The sequence below is a fragment of the Anolis carolinensis genome, chromosome 5, assembly GCF_035594765.1.
Source record: "Anolis carolinensis isolate JA03-04 chromosome 5, rAnoCar3.1.pri, whole genome shotgun sequence".
Lineage (NCBI taxonomy): Eukaryota > Metazoa > Chordata > Lepidosauria > Squamata > Dactyloidae > Anolis > Anolis carolinensis.
Genome location: NC_085845.1, coordinates 80432489 through 80455044, shown reverse-complemented (window position 1 = coordinate 80455044; position 22556 = coordinate 80432489). Strand labels below are relative to the sequence as shown.

The window sequence follows — 22556 nt, the reverse complement described above, 5'->3', positions numbered from 1 at the left end:
CAAACACATCCCCCCAAGCACTTTAAACCAATGATGCTTCACATAACATAATATCGAAAAGGCTTGCAAAATTCTTAGTGGAAAGCTGAGAAAGGGGTAACAATAGAGATTACCAGTTAGCAAGTTTCTATGCATCTCAAAGTTGTACACCATCAATTCTGCTATCCAAACCACTGAAGCAGTGGACTTTCTAAATCTGAGGGTGATTCAATTCCACTCATGTGGCAACTAGAGAAACAGGTAGGTAGAACTTCAACAAAACTGCAAAATGGAGTGGACCTGCTTATTTTCCTAAACCACATCTTCCTCTCTATGACACTTCACATCAACTTCCTGTTTTTATCACTTACCACCAACCCTCAACAAGGATGAACACTAACAATGGTTTGTTAGGAAATGTACAGAGATGATTGAATGTACTGCTAAAGGGTAAAAATATTGCAAAATTAAAACTCTGCAGTATTTGCAACCTCTGGTGCAACATGAGGAAAAAGGCCATTAAGTTTAGTAAAGATTGACTCTTAACATTTCCCCTCTCCCCACTAAAATATGTAAAGGGAAGCACCCATACCTGTTTCATCGGGTGAACTCGGGGAAGCACTATCCTGTGACAATGTTGTCCAACTGGAGTCTTCATCGCTTGGAGCTAGGTTCTGAATTCGGTGTAGTGCACAATCAGTCTTTGCGCCAGTTTTAGGGTGATCCTTTTTTGTCTCTGGACTTGATGATATGGTTGCTACCTGTCCATCTTCAGGACTAGTTGGCTTGTTGGCTTTCCGTGTCAGGGCATCCCCATTAACAATCACAGTGGATGCTTGACTGTTGCACTGTGAAGACAGTTTCTCCTCCTCTCCCACCTGGCTGTTTCCATAACTCTGATCAACGTCTCTCGTGGATGTTTCGAGGTCTGCATAGTAATTTAGGAAGCTCTTGGTCCTCCGGCGTTGTGATGGCAGGATTTCACTGCCAGAGGAATCCTGTTGGTTTGGCTCTTTCCCCTCCAACTTCTCAGAGGTTATGTTTATACCTGCAGCAGTTGTTGGAACAGTCGGGTTTTTATTGGGATCCTGCTCCGCTGCCTTCCTCAGCTGGTTCTCTCCATTCTTTACTAGCTTGATGTTGGAGGAATTGTTGCCCAGGAGGGGCTGTGCAGCAGGATCAGAAAGACCCATTGCTGTCTGGATGTTAGTCAGTGCATATTTTTTTCGGCACTTTGGAGGGGTGCTGCTCTTGACTTCCGTGTGCTTGATTTCAGCATTCAAGAGTTCGTTGTGCGAGGAGCGTAAGTGAAGGGTGTTGGGTGGAGTGGCAGGACCGTTCCGATTCACAATGTCAGTTGTGCTGTTGCTTGCCATAAACCCTGCCAAGGTTTCCACACCAGAGTCAACTAGGGAAGAAGCAAAAATATTCGTAAGGCAATGCTTTTCATTGTAATCAACTGTGCATACATTCACCCATTGACTAAGTAAGCAGTAGCCCATTTTGCAGATGAGAAGGACACAGCAAAACCTGCACAAACATTGTATCTTTTAAGTTACTATTGATTTTGCAAGAGTACAATATCACATAGAATGCAGGTAAACAAGTATAGATGGTGCTTGGAAAAATAAGAGAAACTTTTTTTTTAAAAAAATGGAAAAGTTTTCATAGAAGGCTTCATAATTTAATCAGTTAGAATCTTTGTAGGGAATTTATAAATAATAACTATTAGGCCAGAAGGAAGAATAGAAAAAAAAGCAACAGGAGGAAAGAACAGAACTATATAGGAATGTCTCCAACTCAAAGAATGAGTAGTCACCACACCAAGAAGAGGAGGAAGAGGTGTAGTCAAATACAACTATTGTATAAATGTGATGTAGTATTGTACTGGTCCATGTATGTATATATACATGTGTATAGATTTGTTTCATATATTTTTATGAATATGTAAATTTAAACATAATAAACTATATACCCGTATTTACTCGAGTCTAATATGCCATTGAATTTAATGTGCACCTCAATTTTCAAAACCCTGAAACCAAAAAAGGATTTGCTGATAAATTTATGACCAATATGTGCTGGTGAATGCATGACAAATGGAGTTATTTTAGCATAGGTGTAATATGCTCACTCCTAGATGTACCCGTAACCAATCTAGCCTTTGCCTGCATCGAGATCCCTACAAAACAGCTGTCCTACAGCAGAAATAATTGGGACCCTCCCGAAACAAAATACAGACCTGTGACTCTACCATAATAACCTTTATTTTCCTGTATGAGTTTTGACACATTTTCCCTGCTGGAGAAACCAGTGGTGCTTCAAAAGGTACATGATATATTTTATGCGTTTTGGTTGGTTAATAAAGGTATTGCTCTTTTATGGATTTTGTTAGAGAAGTAAATAAAGAAATATTTTCTATACTTCAAGTAACTTCAGATTTTGCTGCAGAAATTCCAATATTTTTACTGATATTTGCCATAGCAAATGGAAAATTCAAAGAAAGGATAAATCTTTCCCAACATACAATGAGTACATGCCAGGAATCCAAAACCAGTAAGAATGCCTGTAAAGAAACGGCCAATTAAAAGAGGTACAAATATAGTGTGAATAAATCTTGCTGAATATGCAGTCTGTTTCTGGTCATTTCACACTCCTATTTGTTAGTGAAGATGTGTATGACACAGCTGGTTCTCATATGGTTAGGTTATGCCATGTGAATAAAAAGCAGAGGAAACGTTAAGGAAAGGCACCAAATTGTCTGATCTATTTCATGGATTTGAACATGAATAAAACACAGGCTAAGTCAGGAGAATATCTGTTGTTCTCTGTACATTTTGAGTTGAAGGAAAGGGCAACTTATTTCAACCCCCAGAACCTGTCCCCCTCCTCCTGCCATAGCAAGGGAAAAGTGAAGTTATTTAATTCTAAATGAAGAAACATAGGGAGCAATCCCTGCCCCCAATTAAAATTCAAAGACATTGCTGAGAAGAAAAAACAAAAAGAGCAACTTAAAAAAAGGACAGTGAATTAGGAGAAATCTGGGGAGAAAACTGTAGAACTCAGTAAATCCGAGAAACATATTTAGAATGCTTATCTTCTAAAACAAGTATTTAGAGATGCTATTTATTTTCTGCCTGCCTTCCTTCTGATTTACCTACAATAAAAGTTGAAAAAATGAGAGAGATTATTCTCTTTCTTGTTATTGCTGCGTGCCCTCAAGTAGTTTCCAACCAAAGGCAACCCTAAGGGTTTTCTTGGCAAGATTTGTTCAGCAGAGGTTTGCATTTGCCTTCCTATGAGGGTGTAACTTGTCCAAGGTCCCCCATTGGGTTTCATGGTCAAACAGTGAGCTGAATTCTGGTCTTCAGTGTTGTAGCCCTTACCCTTACTTAAGCTTAAAACCCAGCAAGTCAAGAGAGACATCTGAAGAAAATACATCTCTGTCTTTTGTGTGTTCTTACTGATCCAAATTAAACTCCTGAGGTGACAATCTTATGAACTTTCTGAGGCATTTTCTGCAGAGTCCAGTGTAAGCACTTCACATTGTTGTTAACACGCAGTGTAAATAAGTAGCATTCTGAAACCTTTTATTGTTGCCGAATTTTAGGGGGGAGGCAACATGAGGTAAAGAGATCCTATTTGGGGTTGAGAGACACAAATTTGGGGTTAAGAAGCAGTGTTCGACAACACTAATGTAGTGCAGCAGTGGCTACAAGTGCCTTCGCGAAACTAAAACTTGTGCGCCAGCTGTGCCCATACCTTGAGATGCCAGATCTAGCCAAGGTAGTCCACGCCTTAGTTACTTCCCGCTTGGACTACTGCAACGGTCTCTACGTGGGGCTGCCTTTGAAAATAGTTAAGAAGCTGCAATTGGTTCACATATCAGCAGCCAGGTTACTAACTGGAGCGCCGTACAGGGAGCGGACAACTCCCATGTTACGACAGCTCCATTGGCTGCTGGTCTGCTTCTGGGCTAAATACAAAGTGCTGGTTATTACCTATAAAGGCCTAAACAGTTCAAGTCCAGACAATTTGAAAAACTACATCTCCTTGTATAAACCAGCACGAGTACTGAGGTCTACAGAGGAGGCCCTCCTTTTGGTCCCACCCCCATCTCAAGTGCGGCTGGTGGGAATGAGAGAGGGGGTCTTCTCTGTGGCCGCTTCTTGCCTTTGAAACTCCCTCCCTAAAGAACTAAAAAGGGCCACCTCTCTCCTTAACTTTAAAAAGCTGTTAAAGATCCTATTTAGATAAGCTAGTTTACGAAGAGAACTAACATATCTTACACACATTCCCACCCTAACAACAGATAGTTATCTCAGCTAGCTGATGTGTTATATTATACTTTTAATGTATTATGTATTAATTGGTTTGATTTTTTGTGCCTATCATGCTTATTTAGTTTAACTCTTGCCTTGGTTGTTTATATGTTATACTGAGTTATTTGATTTTCTGTTTTTACCTTGATTGTCTAGTTGTCTTTGGGCATTGAATGTTTGTCATTTTTCTTTTTTCTTGTAAATTTCCCTGAGTTGTAAATTATTATTATTATTATTATTATTATTATTATTATTATTATTATTATTATTATTATTATTTAGATTACAGGAAGACAGGGAAGGCCTGCAGAGAAGAGTGAAAGAAAGTGCTTAGCTACTTTCCTGCCTTCTGTTTTTTTCCCTTCCAGTTCATTTTATATTGGTTAATTGCTTACCCAAGGTCTAAAAATAAAAATAATCCCAACCAGTAGAGTACAGGATTTTAAACACGTTTTATGTTTTATATTTTATACTGTATTTAATTGGTTGTATTTTTTATATGTTGTTGTTTTTAATGATGTATCAGCATCGAATTGTTGCCAATTGTACGCCGCCCTGAGTCCCTCCGGGTGAGAAGGGTGGGATAGAAATATTTGAAATAAATAAATAAATAAATACAGGGACTCTTTGGAGAAGAGTGCTACGGTGTTAAAGATGGAAAAAAGTTCTGCTGTTTCCAAGATTCTTGCCAGAAATATTGTTCATACTTCCTAAAATTTATTGGAAGACAAACCACAGCTTGCCTAGAAAACACTACTGCAAGTGATACCTTTGGTTTACATATACTTATACATTTTGAAATATGAAAATGCATACGACTGAAAAATATGAGCACCTTTTAGGCAGGGGGAAGATGCTTACATTAGGAAAATACATACATGTGAAAATTCTTAAAATTTATGGAATGAGTATAAGAAGTTCCATAAAAAGAAACATTTTCTGCTAGCTTACTCTTGCCAAATATGATCACATACTCCGCAGTAGTGGTGAGAAACTGTACTCACATTTCCTTCTCATTGGTTATGTTGTGTAAAGCTTATAGGAAGTGAAGACCCAAAACACTTGAAAGGCTCACAACTGTCCACCTCAATTGTACAAAGCAGCAGGTGACAGTCACTTATATAGTCCTGTTTCTTTACATACCTGAATATGCAAGAAGCAGAATGCTGTCCAATTTAGCCACTGTATTTTACTCCAATCACTTCAACTGGATAGATTTATGCACATGCACTTACATTCTTCATTGAAATCAGTGGTATTATTTATAGGCAATGAGATAATCATGAGACTTTCCCAGTGGTCTGAAAGACCTAGCAGTCCTCGCGAGCATAGTCACTAGTGAGAAATGCTAGAAGCTGCAGTCTAATATCCACCGTTTTGAATGATTCACTTCCCTGGGTTGGACGATCATGACGAAGCTGTGCACAGCATTACATAAGATACAGTAGAGTCCCGGTTAACTGAGTCCCAGTCAACCAAGCCTCTGTATTATTCGAGGCACCACCAGGGGTGCCCCTCCCTCTCCCTCTCCTCTCGAGCGAAGGAAGCTCAAGAGAAAGAGAGAAAGGAGGAAGTGCCCCGCGATCGCTGCTGCAGCAGCATTCATGGGGTGCTTCCCTGGGCCGAGCTCTCGCCCCTTGGGAAGCACCCCATGAATACTGCTAGGCAGCAGCGCTTGTGGGGTGCTTCCCAAGGGGCAAGCCCTTGACAAGGGACACCTCCCCAGATCTCCCTCGTCCAGGCCCCTGCTGGAGGAAAGAGTTTCCTCCAGCAATGGCCTGGCCAAGGAAAACCTGCAGCACGCTCCTGCATGCTCCCCAAAGCAGGCTGTCCCTCTGAGAAACAAGGAGCGTGCCGCGGGTTTTCCTCGGCCAGGCCATTCCTGAAGGAAACTCTTTCCTCCAGCAAGGGCCTGGCTGAGAGAGATCTGGGGAGATGTCCCTTGGCGAGCCCTCACCCCTTGGGAAGCGCACTGCAAGTGTTGCTAGGCAGCAGCGATCGCAGGGCGCTTCCCTAAACCGGATTGCCGGTTTATCCGAGCAGTTCGGTTATCCGAGATTGGGCCTGCCCCTTTATCTCGGATAACCAGGACTCTACTGTACGTATTTTCTCCAAAAATATAACTATAGTACCATTAGTTTACGCATATAATTATTACACCAACAACACCCCCATGATCATGCAAGTGCACAAGCAGCCCGCAATCCAATACTAGATGTAGCCATGCAGCTGGAAAGACTGGCCACATCCAATGCTGCACCTCCTCTAGCCCCCGCAATGACACCAGATGAAGACTGTTCACTTCTTGCACTACTTACTATCTATAGGAATGTGCATTCTCCAAAGCTATAACTATCATTTAATAACAACCACAACAACTTTATTTTTGTATCCCGCCACCATCTCCCCGAAGGGACTCGGGGCGGCTTACAAGGGGGCAAACCTGGTCAACATAATTTAAAATAACACACAGTAAAATTCATAAAACAACATCAGAAAACAGCCATCGAACAAGCAACCAATAGCCTGACATAGTAAACAAATACTGAGCTCGGGTGGGCGAGTTGGTGCAAATCAGTTGCAAGGACAGGGTTGATGGGTAAAGGGCAGGAGCCAGATGATAAATTAGGGCTAGAAGGGCAATATAAAATAAATACTATATCCAAAGCGCAGGGAACAATAGTAAAGTGCAAGAGCTATATCTTAAGTTAGAGCTGGGGCCAAAAATATCTGGGGGACTGTTTAACCAAAGGCACAGTGCAACATCCACGTTTTCAGGTCTTCACGAAAAGTTTAAAGAAAAGGGTTAGTTATAAAATTACTGTGGGTAAGAGCAGGAAAAAACTTACAATTCATAAGCATACCTATAAACGGCTGATGCATATTGACAACATTATATATGAAACAAAATAAATTTGAAAACCTTTCTCCAACTATCGTAAAGCCCATAGAGCTGCAATTTTATTTTTTTGAAAACTTTTGATTTCAGCATAGGCAGGAGACATCATGTCAAAGATATGAGGACAAAGGAACACAACCTGGCACTGATACCAGACGCATATATTCTTTTATTCATCTTTTTACTGGGGGATCTGTAACTGACATTTATACACTTTTTATTCTGTGCTACCCATTCTGCAATACACTCTCTGTGTACAGCCATTCCATGCTGTCTATTATCATCTATATCCATTTTGGCTGTGATATCAGCCCACAAGGTAGCAAGCAAGGCCTTGAGGCAACGGAATATGAAAAGGGATTACTCAGCAGTGGCAAACAGGATAACAGGTTTTGATATTCCCTTTACTGATACCTGACCTGATCCAGAAATGGCAGAATTGTAAGTATATAAACTGAATGAGGATGAAAGCCTTGTTGCATAAGGGAAAATATTTCCTAAATGCTCCTACTTTAATGAACCTCCATTTGTGTTATACAAACCAAACCTATATCCAGAGCTTTAGGTTTCCTTAAGTATCAAAATAATGTTTTAAAAAATAGATAATATTTTTGCAACTTTGTATTAAAAATGTTTATTAATAAAAATGTTTTAAAATATTTTTGCAACCTTTATAAATAATGCTAATTATGCATATTTGTACATATTTTGGAGAATTTATTCTGCTTCTCCTCTTCAATAAGGTCAATAATAACCATTCAATTTACCCATGGAATATTTATTGAGGCATCATGCAGGTTCTGCGATTTTACCAAGAATTGTCCATGGCTAGGCTACTTACTGTCAATTTGTTCAGAGGGCAACAAGTTGGCCATGCTTGCTCTAGAAAGTCACCATCTTTTCAGGGTCAGATACATCTTCATCACTTAAGTACTTTGCTCCCATTCTTCATACACCTTCCACAACTCTTCTGCATCAAAATGTTTATTTATTACGGCTGAATATGGAAGAGAAATGTAGTTCTTCCCTAATATTATTCTCAAGGGGAGCAATGCATATTTTCAGTAATTTCCTTCCCAGTGTGACTGTGAAAATATTAAGTTTTCCAAACTATTCACATTTCAGGGCTTATTCTGCCAAAGAAATACAGCAAACAACACTTTCTGCAAGGAAAATAATATTCTTTAGAGAAAGATTGCTTTCTGTATAGAAAATATGGCTCCTGTGCAAAAAAATACCAGTATATAAATTTTGCGCTGAAAGTTTCCTGAATTAGAAATATTCTCATTAGTCTAGGATTCTCATTGTTAAGAGTTTCCGAACACTTGAGATGCATGTTTTAGATAATTTTGGATGTGTTCACATATTCTTTCCACTCTTTGTACAGAAACATCAAGGCCAAAACATCTGACCAATAACACTATGTAACAAAATTTGAAAAAAAAATCAGTTCCTGGTTTGAAAGTATTATTCCCTGTTGAATTGTGCGGGACTTACTTTGAAAGTAATTGTTACACTGCAGAAACTTCATTTTTGAGACTGAGGTTGATACTATTATTTCCTTTAGTCTAGGCCAGTGGTTCTCAAATCTGTGGGCCACAGCCCAGCAGTGGGCTGCGAGGATGAAAATCCGGTCCGCGAACATCCTTTCTCTTTATTTATTTATTTTGTTTATTTTATTTCCACTCTTTTCCATTGCACTGGACAGACCACATCAGCTCTAGATTATTAAAAATGGTTTTCTGTGGGCGAGCAGATGGTGACTACTGGCTGGCATGTGTTCAGTATCAGAAATTAGAGCTGATGTGGTCTATCCAATGCAATTTTCTGAATCAACACCACAAACAAAATCTAAAGCTGACCAAAGACTGATTTGCAACCCTTTTGGTACTAATGTTGCAGAGTAGTCCTTGGTCAAAGTGGGCCCTGGTCAAAAAAAAGGTTGGGAACCACTGGTCTAGGTACTTCGTTTGTAATTTTCCTAAATGAAAATATACCATTTTTAATCTTTCAATGTGCAGACCATGTTTTCATGATTTTTTTTTTGATTTTTGTGTGTGTCAGGAGCAACCGGAGTTGCTTCTGGAGTGAGAGAATTGGCATAGAACCAATTAGGAAATGACATGTATAACTCAGGAACAAAAATTGTGTTACATAGTGTAAGCAAAGCTCAACACCTTAAAGTTTTTATAGAAGTCAGATAGCATTACATGACCCATTATGAACAGTTCAGGTTCTTTCCTTGCTGCCCAGCTGGTTGATTCTGCACAACCTGTGGCTGCTTCTACACAGGCCCAAAATCCGATAGAAATCGACATTTAAAATGCAGGTTTCTATCCAGTTGAAAAACTCCACTATTTTGGAGTTTTCCAGCTATATACCCCTTTCCTGTTGTATCACTTACTCTGTCTGCAGGTTTCTGGTAAAGATCTCCTGTCACATCAAGATGTCGTGACAGGAGCTTCGGATTTTCCTCTCCCCTCTCCAAAGCACAAAACAGGAGATATTTACTGGAGACATGCATGTCAGATTTATATTTTCGTATAAATCTTTCTTTACTAAAAGACAGTTTATTTTGGGGTTTTCTCCTTGGACAAAGGGTGCAGCTTCCGCAGAAGGGGTTGAATGTTTGAAACCCCAGTTTGATAGCTGCGACAATGCAAACGGAGGCAGGCCTCTCCAGTAAGTTTTCTGCTAACACAGGGGGCACGGAGGGGAGGGTGGCACTGTCATTCCCCCCTCCCGCTAATGGAACCTGAGGAATCAGGATGGCTTTGGGGATTGATCCTTTTTCCCCCAAAAGGGAATTTTTTATTATTTATAATTATTTTATATACATAACCATAGTTACCATACTTTATATTTTCCATTCTCTTTTCCCTCCTCACCCCACCCCCTTCCCTGTTGACAACTTAAACTTTTTTTCTTGTTACATGAGCCTTCTTTCCATTCTATCAAGTTTTTTCTTCCAGCTTTCATCATCTGGTTTAATAGACTGTAGCCATCTGTTAAATGGAGTCCATATTTATTTAATTTTATTCCGTTTGTCTGACCATGTTTTTCGCTTCTTATAATGTTCATAATATCCAGTTGTATTTGATCCTACATATATTCATACCATTTTTCAAGTGCCCATTTCTTTTTATCTTTCCATCCCCATGCTATGACTGCATGTGCTGCTCTAAACATTTATTTATTTATTTATTTATTTACAGTATTTATATTCCGCCCTTCTCACCCCAAAGGGGACTCAGGGCGGATCACATTATATACATATAGGGCAAACATTCAATGTCCATATACACATAGAACAGAGACAGACGCAGAGGCAATTTAACCTTCACCTGAGGGGATGTTCGATTCTGGCCACAGGGGGGAGCAGCTGCTTCATCATCCACTGCGATGGCACTTCCTCATTCCAACGTCGTAAATTAGTTAAATTTGCCTCCCCACTTTATAAGTGGGACCTTATTTCCTACTTGATAGATGCAACTATCTTTCGGGTTGCTAGGTCAACAACGAGAAGGGGCTATTTTTTTAAATTGATGGGTGCTCACCCCGCCACGGGCTGGCCTCAAACTCATGACCTCATGGTCAGAGTGATTTATTGCAGCAGGCTACTTACCAGCCTACGCCACAGCCTGGCCCCATAGAAGACTAAATCTTGGTCTTCTTCTATCCCCATATATTCCTATTAACGTATTTGCATATTTATATCAAATTCTGTTTCAGTGTGTAATTAACCTGGTTTAGGATTTGGTTCCAATTTTTTTTGTATCTCTTAACATCCCCACCAGAGACGTGAGTACCATGCTTCCCGACTCCCATAATTCCAACATTTGGAATTTAATCCCTGAATCATGTGTGCCAGCTGAATGGGTGTTCTATACTATTTTGTTATTATTTTCAGTTCTAATTACTTATATGTTTCTATTTTTATTTTATTTAAACCATCGACCCTTGAGATGTTATTTGGTCAATCTCCACAGGCACCATATCTGGGAAGGTGCAGATCCTCCTGGAAGGTCCACACATTCCCAAGTATTTTTATAGCCCAGAGTAAACCTGGATATTCAGGTTTATTCTGAGTTAAACCAGATTAACTTGAGATGTTAATATAATAATAATAATAATAATAATAATAATAATAATTTTATTTTTATACCCCGCCCCATCTCCCTGAAGGGACTTGGGGCGGCTTACATAGGGCCAAGCCCGAACATCAGCAATATAAAAACAAAGCAATAAACAAATGAATAAACAGCAACAATAAAACAGGTCATAAAAATGCCTCGTGGTAATCCAGTTAAAAAGTGGATTTGGGGCCTGTGTAGATGGACCCTGAATCTTCATTTGACATGTCTGAAGTCATAGATTGCTCAATCTATGACTTCAGAATGATAAAACATTCTGCATTTTTCCCTGAAAGGAAGGGTCACTGGATTCCACGAGGCTCTGAATTTAGGATAGTAGCCCATATAACTCTGGGCACTGCTTATTTGGTTGAGAAAAACAAAAAATATTAATTCTTCAAAGAGATATACATGCTCCAAGTATACACTGTCATATTTAAAACATATACCAAAAGATCAGAGAGTGTTTTCTTGCCCCGGAATTGCTGCCTTGTAAGCCATTGTTTGAAGTCAGTCTGTTAACAGCTTTGGGCTAACTATAAGTCTTCACAGCCTGCAAAAAGCAAAAGGCATTTCTGTATATGTGGGAGTACAATAGAAGCAGTATGGAGAGGGACAGCTAACTGGATTTCCTTGGAAAGTAAATGAGCAAAGCAATGGCAGAAGCAGCAGCAATAACAACAGGATCACCATCATAATCAGTATCAGTTTGACTGGTAAAATGCTTTCTGGAAGCACTTGAAAACTGTTATTTCAAAAGTAATGTTAAAAATACTCAACAGTAAATGAAATAATTGCAAGGAAGGCTACCTTTGTAGCCTAGAGCACCAGCAAAAAACAAAAACAAAAACCCAGACTTGAAATGCAATCATCTGAAATGGGGAAGCAGGGAGGCAGGGGCTGTGAATCACAAAGGACATTTCATATACTGTCTCTTGTGAAGCTCATTTGACATACCTTGGAATATAGCAAGCCTGGAGGCTTACAGATTATCACTGAAAGAAGCCACAGAAACAGCTGCTTTTCAGCTGCTTTCTTGAGGAGTTAAAGGGACAGGCTGCAACTTTAAAGAGATATTTATCTATCCCCAGCGGGAGAGGGATGCAAAACAAGGTCAACTGTAATAAGCTATCTGAATTGCTTTCCAGGAAGGAGCATGAAAGTCTGTAATGGAAAGAGACAACTAAATATAACGTAAGTCCTATGTGGGACAAGGGACATGCTGTTACGGGGAATATTTTAGACATGCTAATTCAACACTGCCAATATATGCAAAGCATAAACTATCTGTGCACAAACCAAACTGGTCTTCTACTCAAGTAAAGAAACCATAGACAAAATATTTAATAAAACATATTTTTGGGAGAAGCATGTTAATCAATGCCAGCAAAAACACTGTTTCCTGGCACTTTAAAGGCAAAGGCAACACAAGTTTTAATGAACCATAGTTCACTGTATCAGATGCATAATTTACTAACGTATATATGTGCATCGTTGCAGGTACATGGGGGGAGAAACTGTAAACAGTGAGGTCAGAGCAAAAGTACAGAATGTGAGCTAGATTCAGACTTAGTCATGCCTAGAGAACATACAAAACATGTGGGAGAAGAAGCAATTAGTAATGTACAAAATTCCAACAAAATATAATAACTTCTCAAAGCTTTGCTCGCTTGCTGTCTAATTATTCACAGGAGCAAAGGCCACAGCATCTGTTGATTCTCCCAGTGTCAATTTTGTCAAATGTTGTTTTTGTGAAGAGGTGGAGCAATCTGGGGCTTTTTCAGGCTTCATAATTATCGTGATTCCCCCTGAACAAGCATAGCTGAATCTTGTGGAATGGAGCTACAAACTATTTGGGGCCGTGATGGTGCAATGGGTTAAACCATTGAACTGTTAAATCTGATGACCTAAAGGTTGGCAGTTCGAGCCGTGGGTTGGGGTGAGCTCCCACTGTTAGCCCTAGCTCCTGACAACCTAGCAGTTCGAAAACATGCAAATATGAGTAGATCAATAGGTACCACTTTGGTGGGAAGGTAATAAAGGCACCCATGCAGTCATGCCGGCAACACGACCAGGGAGTGTCTATGGACAACGGGCTCCTCATCTGGGAAATGGAACAAGAGCACCTCTCCAAGGCCAGAGTTGAACACCGCCTCCAGAAAGCCAGAGATGAAAGTGGAAGACTTTACCTTTCTTCTGTGTATTTGTAAAAGATAAAGGTTTACACCTATCAAGTCCAGTCGTGTCCAACTCTAGGGTGTGATGCTCATCTCCATTTCTAAGCCGAATAGCCGGCGTTGTCCATAGATGCCTCCAAGGTCATGACTGCATGGAGTGTCGTTACCTTCCCACTGGAGAAGTATCTATTGATCTACTCACATTTGCATGTTTTCAAACTGCTAGGTTGGTAGAAGCTGGAGCTAACATCAGGAACTTACCCCGCTCCCCGGATTCAAACTGCGGACCTTTCAGACAGCAAGTTCAGCAGTTTAATCCGCTGCACCACCAGGGGCACTCTGTGTTTTCATATGTCATTGTTATTCCACTGTATTAAGGTACTGAATGTTTGCCTATCTGTGTATGTTGTAATCCACTCTGAAACCCCTCGAGGAGATAGAGCGGAATATATATATAAAGTGTATTATATTATTATTATTATTATTATTATTATTATTAGGATGAACCCTCTCACTATCTCTCTCCAAATGATAAGATTCGACAGGATGTAACCATGGAAGTTAAAGTGGAATCAAAGCACTGTAATTGTGCAGTGTGAAATAGCTCAAGGCCTTTAAGTTGCTCATAAACCCTTTGACTACTTGCAGGCAGGCTGAAAGGACACACAGGTCACTCAGTCATGTCTTTCACACTACAGCACCATGTATATTTGTATGTATACTATTTCTAAATATATATTAGCAGAGGAATTTGAAAATAAAAATCTTTGTCCTCTCTTTGGGCAATGTGCCCATCAATGTGCTGGGAATATTTTGGAGGCCCTCAATTTGGGGGAGAGACATTGCAAAGGACTCAGCAAAGTGAGCATGCATGGAAGATTAAAATTATATAAAAAGCTGATGTACCCAATCTAATCTGTGGAAAAAAGTCAACATAAGTAATCAATGCAGCAAAACTAACTATTAGTACACAACAAACCCTTTATTTTCTCACCAATGGAAATTATTTAAATCATCATTAAATTAATAAATCAACATTACAGAAATCTGAAACTGCAACACAGAATTGCTCAATCAGTACCTATACAGCAGTGAGGGACAATGAGAGTTAACATATTAGAAGCAGAAGTCAAAGCTGTTAAGCGAAAGGGTTCAGTACTACTTTTACATAGAGGAAAAGGAAGAGAACTCACATACATACATGAATTGCTTTGACGATAGTGAGCCCCTGGGTATCGCCTGCCCATAGCGCCAGTCAGCACATTATCCCCTGCTGTCAGCTGTTTTCAAAAGGACTCGGCAGAATTGTTTTACTGGAGGAAGAGAAGGAAGCAGCGGAAGAAAAAAAAGAAAAACAGAATGCAAAGATTTAGTACAATGCCCATATTGTTTTCATTAAAATGCTAATGAGCCTCTCCATGGTTTTAGATGATGGGTTTATAAATTATTCATATTCACACCAGCCGCAGAGATGAACTGTTGGGCTGTTGATACTAAGCAAATTTACTGTTTCTACTTGTCTTCCACTGATAAGCATATATCATTTCAAGGTAAACTAGCTCACCTGAGCTTCACAACATCAGGACAGGTTTTCTCTAAACAGTGGCCAAATCACTAGACTGCACCTTGTCTTCTTCACCTAACATTGTGTGCTTCCCCAAAAATTTTTTTAAAAAAAAGACTATGGGTATACTCAGGAAGTTTCTCGTAGTCAATAGGAAAAGGTGCCCTGACACATTGAAACACCTCATCAAGGAAATGCCAAGACCCTGCAAGATTTTTCCGAATTTGGAAAGTATTGGCCAAAAAATTGTTATGGGTTTGTGGAAAAATAAACTGCGTGCAGTCCTGTCCAGACTTAACCAACCCTTTTGTGCATCCACAATGAGCAAATACAAGCCAAGAAAATGGAAAAATCAAAGTTTACTCTTAAGTAACAGAGTCAAGGAGAAAAAATTAAACAAGCAGCTTCAAACACAAAAAACTTCCAGCTTCAAAATAATTCAGTCCATCTGGAGCAACAAACTCACATAAAGTTCTTTGCATTAAATTCATGCATCTTCTTTGGAGATTTCTTCTTCAATGGTGCAAGGAGACAAGCATAGTAGGCTCTTAGCCAGGAACTTACTCCGAGTAAGTTCTGAAGCAAGTGATTCGGTAAGTCCCAAAAAACATTACAAACATTCCCCAAGTTATACCCCATTCAGGGAGTGGTTCTAGCTTGTTATCCTTGATTGTTCTAATTACCCAACTATGAATTGTGATTGACCAGGTGTTTTTCCCTTAACACACATACACACAAGTGGTGATCCCACAAAAACTTAGTCAAATACATGCATATGCCGCAATAAAAATGACATTGTTTTCTAGGCAAAAGACGGGCTTACAAAACAATTTTTCATTTAAATGTCCCAAAGTGTGATAAGTCATCAAAGGTGAGCAAAATAATAATAATAATAATAATAATAATAATAATAATAATAATAATAATAATTTATTTCTAACCTGCACCTCTCTTCCCAAAGGGACTCAGGGTGGCTTCAAAATATAACACAAAAACATGACAAACATTCAATGCCATAAAAATAAAAACAAAAACATTTACACATACAATTAAAACAAAGAAAACAACTTTAGAAAAAAGGTTATAAATTAATCAGGCATCCTTGATCGTACTGAACAGTTAAAATCTGTATAAAAATATAGCTCTTCAATAAAATTAACTTAGTCATTGCCAACTTGGTCCACTAAGATGGCATCAGTGCTATTATTCATCTTCCTCTCCATAAGCCAACAAACGGAAATGGGCTTTTAATTCTTTCTTAAAGGAGAGGAGGGAGCTGTTCTAATTTCTTTAGGGAGGGAGTTTCAGAGGGAAGGAAGGACCACAAAGAAGGCCCCCTCTCTCGTCCCCACCAGCCATGCTTGAGACGGGGATGGAACTGAGAGGAGGCCCCCTCCAATGATCGCAGAGTACGAGCAGGTTTATAAATGAGGATGCGGGATGTCAAAAACCATTTAGGGCTTTAGAGGTAATAACAAGCACTTTGTATTTAGCCCAGAAGTGGACCGGCAGCCAGTGGAACTGCCATAACATGGGAGATGTCCGCTCCCTATATGGTGCTTCAGTTAGCAATGTGGCTGCCGATCTCTGAACCAGTTGAAGCTTCCAAACTATTTTCAAAGGCAGCCCCATGTAGAGTGCGTTGCAGTAATCCAAACAGGATGTGACTAAAGCGTTGACTACCATGGCCAAATTTAGTGTCTCAAGGTATGGGTACAGCTGGCACACAAGTTTTAACTATGCAAAGGCGCTCCTGGCCACCATCAACACCTAAGGTTCCAAGGTCAGCAATGAGTCCAGGAGCACCCCCAGACTACGAACACAGATCCAACATAGGCTGTAATCCCACACCCTGGTCTGTCTTCCAGCTGACCAGGAGTAACTCTGTCTTGTCTGGATTTAATTTCAACTTGTTTGTCCTCATCCAGTCCATTACTGATAACAGACACCGGTTCAGGATCAGGACGGCATCCTTGGCTTTAGGAGGAAATGAGTAATAGAGTTGGGGCTGGGCTGTGGCGCAGGCTGGTAAGCAGCCTGCTACAATAAATCACTCTGGCCATGGGGTCATGAGTTCGAGGCCAGCCCATGGCGGGGTGAGCACCCGTCAATTAAAAAATAAAAAATAGCCTCTGCTCGTTGCTGACCTAGCAACCCGAAAGATAGTTGCATCTATCAAGTAGGAAATAAGGTACTACTTATAAAGTGGGGAGGCAAATTTAACTAATTTACGACGTTGGAATGAGGAAGTGCCGTCACAGTGGATCATAGAATCATAGAATAGTAGAGTTGGAAGAGACCTCATGGGCCATCCAGTCCAACCCCCCACTAAGAAGCAGGAAATCGCATGATGAAGCAGCTGCTCCCCCCTGTGGCCATAGAATCATAGAAGTTTGCCCTATATGTATATAATGTGATCTTCCCTGAGTCCCTTTGGGGTGAGAAGGGCAGAATATAAATACTGTAAATAAATAAATAAATAAATAAATAAATAAATAAATAGAGTTGGGTGTCATCTGCATAAATCTGACACCGAACTCCAAAACTCCAGATGATCTCTCCCAGCTGTTTTATGTAAATATGAAACAGTGGGGGGGGGGGGAGAATTGAACCCTGAGGGACCCCACATGCCACCGGGCAGGGGGTCAAACAGGAGTCCCCCAGCGCCACTATCTGGGACCAGCCCTCCAGGAAGCACTGTAGCCACTATAAAACAGTGCCTCCAAGCTCCATTCTGGTGATCCAGCCCAGAAGGATATCATGGTCGATGGTATCGAACACTGCTGAAAGGTCAAGGAAAACAAGCAGGGACACACTCTCCCTATCTGATTCTCTTCGTAGATCATCCACCAAGTCGACCAATGTCATCTCAGTTCTGAAACTATGCTTTTGTCCAGCAGAAAGACAAAGTTTGAAACTCTTCACAAGAAACCCCTATGATAAATTTGCTTTGTGTTGCTGTAAGTTAGATACAACTTAAAGGTATGCAACAACAACAGCAACAATTCTCTGACTTACAACTAGGTGCTTTGAATGAGAATTTCCTGCTTCTTGCAGGGGGTTGGACTGGATGGCCTGTGAGGTCTCTTCCAACTCTATGATTCTATGATTCTATGAAACTGGGAATCATGTTGTTATGTCTGGATTATACAAGGGAATGATAGTACCCCATAGGCATCCAATTGGTGCAGTCATCTTTTTTTCCATTCAGCGTCATGATAAGACCACTACATTGTGCGCTCTCGTTACCAGCAAAAAGCATACTCTTTCTGCCATTTTCAAAGCATGGATGCAAATTGTTGGGTATATAAAGTTTAGAAGGGAACAAAGCCGACCAAATTCAGATAGGAGTTAAATAAATATGTCAATAAATCAATGGTCCTCTGGATCATGAGCATCAAAGAGGATGCCTCTTTTTACCTTTTATTTTTATTTCCCAAAGTACAGATGAAAAAATAGTTATTAGGTTTGCATTATGGAGTTTTACACAGAAATATATCACCACTTCTTTAGACAGAGGAAAAGCAGACATGCTATAAACCTAGTCTTCTACTAAAGTTCTTAATACAATAAAAGGATCTTATCCAGTCTAAAGTAGGCAGAGTCAAAGTCTCTGGAGAATTTGATGCAGCTAAATTGCTACACCCTGTCAATCTGCTGACTGGTGTCTCTATGTTTGGCACACTTCCTCTGTTTTATTAAAGAAGAGAGAACAAAGGCCAGCATGAACACCCATCTTTTCTTCCTACAGTCAAGGCCTCTCCTGATATTCAGCTCTAGTCACTAGAATAGCCAGCCACATATATTTGATAGGGAGATCTTAAAAGATTTCTCTTCAAAAACAATTGTGGGCTCAATCAGCAAACAAAAGATGCCTGGTTCAAAGTCTTAACAGCTGTCTTAAAATAGGATCCTCCACATACTGAATTCTCTGTAAAATATCTCACATGACCCAATATGAAGGCTCACAAAGTTTAGCCTCCTCCTACACACCTACAGCAAAACAAAAGGCGCTTCTCATGGAACAACACCATATCACTACACTGCCACATTTTCTGGATTTCTTCCACCCTCCTTCAAAGCTGGGGAAAGGGGTAAAAAGTAAGTTGGAAGAAATACCTAAATCCAACCTTAGCCTCAAACAACAGTAATGCAAATCATGAGACCTGAATTAGTATTGGCTATGAAATAAATATAACTTTATTTATATACTACCCTATCTCCTCGAGAGAACTCAGAGCGGTTTACAACATGGCAAAACATTCAATTGCCAAAAAGAAACCATACAACAAATTAAACATAGTAAAAACAATAAAGAACAAAGAACAAACAATTCAAAACAGTCACAAAAATTAAAATCCGGTTAAAATATGCTCTATCAACGGGACGAAAATATAATAACCAGGGCTTCAGGGTGGGCATGACCAACTATAAAGTGCTAGGCAAACTAGTGCAAAAGGATATCATAGGGTCGGGAAGTGAATAAAGTGCAGAACAGGGTCCTAGCTAACAACCAGAGGGGGCCTAGGACTAATCCTGCTCGAAAACTTGCTGGAACCACAAAGTTTTCAGGTCCTTGCGGAAAGAGTACAAAGTAGGGGCTTGCCTGATCTCTCTGGGAAGGGTGTTTCAGATCTGGGGAGCCACCACCAAAAAGGCCCACTCCCTCATCCCCACCAGCCGCGCTTGTGATGGTGACAGGAGCGAGAAGAGGTCCTCCCCAGAAGATCTTAGAGGCCACACTGGTTCGTAAGGGAAGATGTGGTCACAAAAATAGCCAGGGCCCGAGCTGTATAGGGCTTTATAGGTCATCACCTGCACCTTGAATTGGGACTGGCAGCTTATTGGTAGCCAGTGGAGCTGCTTTAGTAGGGGCATTGTGTGCTCCGTATAGTTAGCTCTAGTTAGAAGCCTGGCTACTGATCTTTGAACCTGCTGAAGTTTCCGGACCATTTTCAAGGGCTGCCCCTCGTAGAGAGCATTGCAATAATCCAGTCTGGATGTAACCAAGGCATGGACCACCATAGCCATGTCTGACTTCTCGAGGTGCTGGCGCACAAGTTTTAGCTGTGCAAAGGCCCTCCTGGCCACCCCCGAAACCTGAGCATCAGGCATCAGCACTGAATCCAGGAGGACCACCAAACTGCGGCTCTGCGCCCTCAGGGGGAGTGCCAACCCATCAAGCACAGGTTGCCACCCGATACCCTGATCGAATGAAGTTCCATTCATTCCAGTGAGATGAAATTAAATTGGATTTGGCCCAATGTACATTATCTAGTATGTAACTAGGAAGCATTATAAAACTGAAGCTACTTTACAATTAACTACTTCACTTATCATATCAACAGTTTTCCCACTTTCCAAATTTACTTGTGACACACATATACATACATACATACATATATACATATTTATTTGTTTATTTATTTACAGCATTTATATACCGCCCTTCTCACCCCGAAGGGGACTCAGGGCGGATCACATTACACATATAGGCAAACATTCAATGCCTTTTAACATAGAACAAAGACAAGACAAATATGGCTCCGAGCGGGCCCCGAACTCATGGCCTCCTGGTCAGAGTGATTCATTGCAGTGATTCATCGCAGCTGCTCTCCAGCCTGCGCCACAGCCCACTTACATATGCATGTATGGCAATGGGAATAAAGATAGTATAATCTGGTGTGATTATGTCATAATAAATCTAAGTTCCAAGGCGAGGATATTTACTATTATAGCCAAACATTAACAGTACATCCTGGCACTCCAATTTCCTCCAACCAAACCCAAAATGTATGGGATCATTTTTCATTCGTCTCCATGGCCAATAATTCTCTGGGAGCAGCATCAGCCATTTTCCTATGTTCTGTTTAGGACCTCATCACATTTACCAATTTAAGCATCCTAGGACACTTGCCAGCCAGTTGAGAGACAGATGGGCATGCAGCCCATCACACAACGTCTTTCAACTTCTGGCGGAGCCGCACTCACAGCCAGCATGTAAGCATCCTTAGACGCTGGGAAGGATTTGCCAGTTAGATGACTCGGGTTTCAAAGTTGGATTTGTGACCAAAATTTCTAGTCTTATACATGAGTATATAGGATACCTTCCTAATGTGGAGAAAACAGAGATTTCTGCACAGTTCTTCTTTCTCACATGCCCAAAGTATTTCAGAAAATTATTCTGTGCAGAACTACATGAGGCATTGTATTGTTGAAGGCTTTCATTGCTGGAATCACTGGGTTGCTGTGAGTTTTTTGGGCTGTTTGGACATGTTCCAGAAGCATTCTCTCCTGATGTGGCCATACAGCCCGGAAATCTCACAGCAACACATGTGGCATTTTTTGCATGTGAATTGTGGGATTTGGGGTAAAAGTGCTGTTTCCGCACAGAATTGCTGGATTTTGTGCAAAAGCTCTTTGTTCTAAGCTTGGTATTGTTTATAAGGGGACAGAAATACTGCAAGGGAAAAAAATAAGTGGTTGTCAGGAAACCGGTTTTCGTACAATACCCCACAATTCTCACAAAAAACCCATGTGTATTTCTGTGCAGAATAATTTCCTAGAACAAACAATACTATGTGAAAACTACACACCATGTTCATCAATTGTTGCTCTTCCCAAAAAGGTTTTTAATGTGTGGAAAAACCACTTTTTCAGCCAGGAAACAGAACGTTTCCCCCCACCATTTCATGTACACAAAAAGGAGTTATTTTTTTTAAAGTGATAATTTATATTTCTAAACAAAAAGTAACAAGGTTAGTAAATCGGATTTCAAATAAAACTTGACTTACTTAAATAACTAATCTTTCAAATATAAAGACTTTTTCTATGCAAAATGAAAAGCCTCTTTGCCACATATTTATATCAGAATTATAACTCCACTTATCAGATCAAAGAAGCTCACAAGCAACTGGGAAAAAACAGAAGTAAAAATAAACAGATATAAAATGTAACAGGAACATATGAAGCAATTATTCTTTTTAAGAAAACACAACCCTATCATATGAACAAACATATGATCACAAATAGAAGCACACAGGCCTCACTAGGCAGAACAAATGCTCTTATTTCCTCAAAGGGGGGGGGGGGTTGCAACTATTGTGTGATAAAATACAGTATCAAACAAGATAGTGTATATCTGTGTGTCTCTATGAATGAGTGTGCATACTCATCACATGCAGGAAGTGGTGGCCAATCTATGCCACTGGGTGATGTTACAGTTATAGATGTTCAGCATCAACTGAAATAACTCATATAGTTATTTGACCTACTGAATGATACACATAACAACTATCCATATACTATCCCTTTGTTGCTTCTCTCCTCCCTTGTTGTAGCAAGAACTGCAAAATGCTCAAGTTGGGTTCAGGAAGGGAAAAAAGATAGGGATCATATTGCAAACATATGTTGGATTATGGAGTAAACCAATGAATTTCAGAAAAATTAGTTGTGCTTTTTAGATTATAGCAAAGTCTTTGA

The 22556-nt window shown here is 40.1% G+C and overlaps 1 protein-coding gene across 6 annotated transcripts in view; it reads right to left on the bottom strand.

Annotated features, from left to right (window-relative positions):
* Positions 1–22556, bottom strand: part of apbb2 (amyloid beta precursor protein binding family B member 2) — a 247718-nt gene that overhangs the window by 122702 nt on the left and 102460 nt on the right. For 3 of the 6 annotated variants that reach the window (XM_062981652.1, XM_062981656.1, XM_062981653.1), the window contains exons 3-4: positions 14712–14823; positions 572–1387 (exon numbers count right to left, since the gene is read on the bottom strand). In XM_062981652.1, coding sequence (XP_062837722.1) covers positions 572–1387; positions 14712–14757 — 862 coding nt within the window. In that variant the 5' untranslated portion in view covers positions 14758–14823. Of the gene's footprint in view, positions 1–571; positions 1388–14703; positions 14824–15540; positions 15637–22556 lie in introns of those variants that run through there. The other 3 variants (XM_062981654.1, XM_062981655.1, XM_062981657.1) reach the window with 3 other exon arrangements.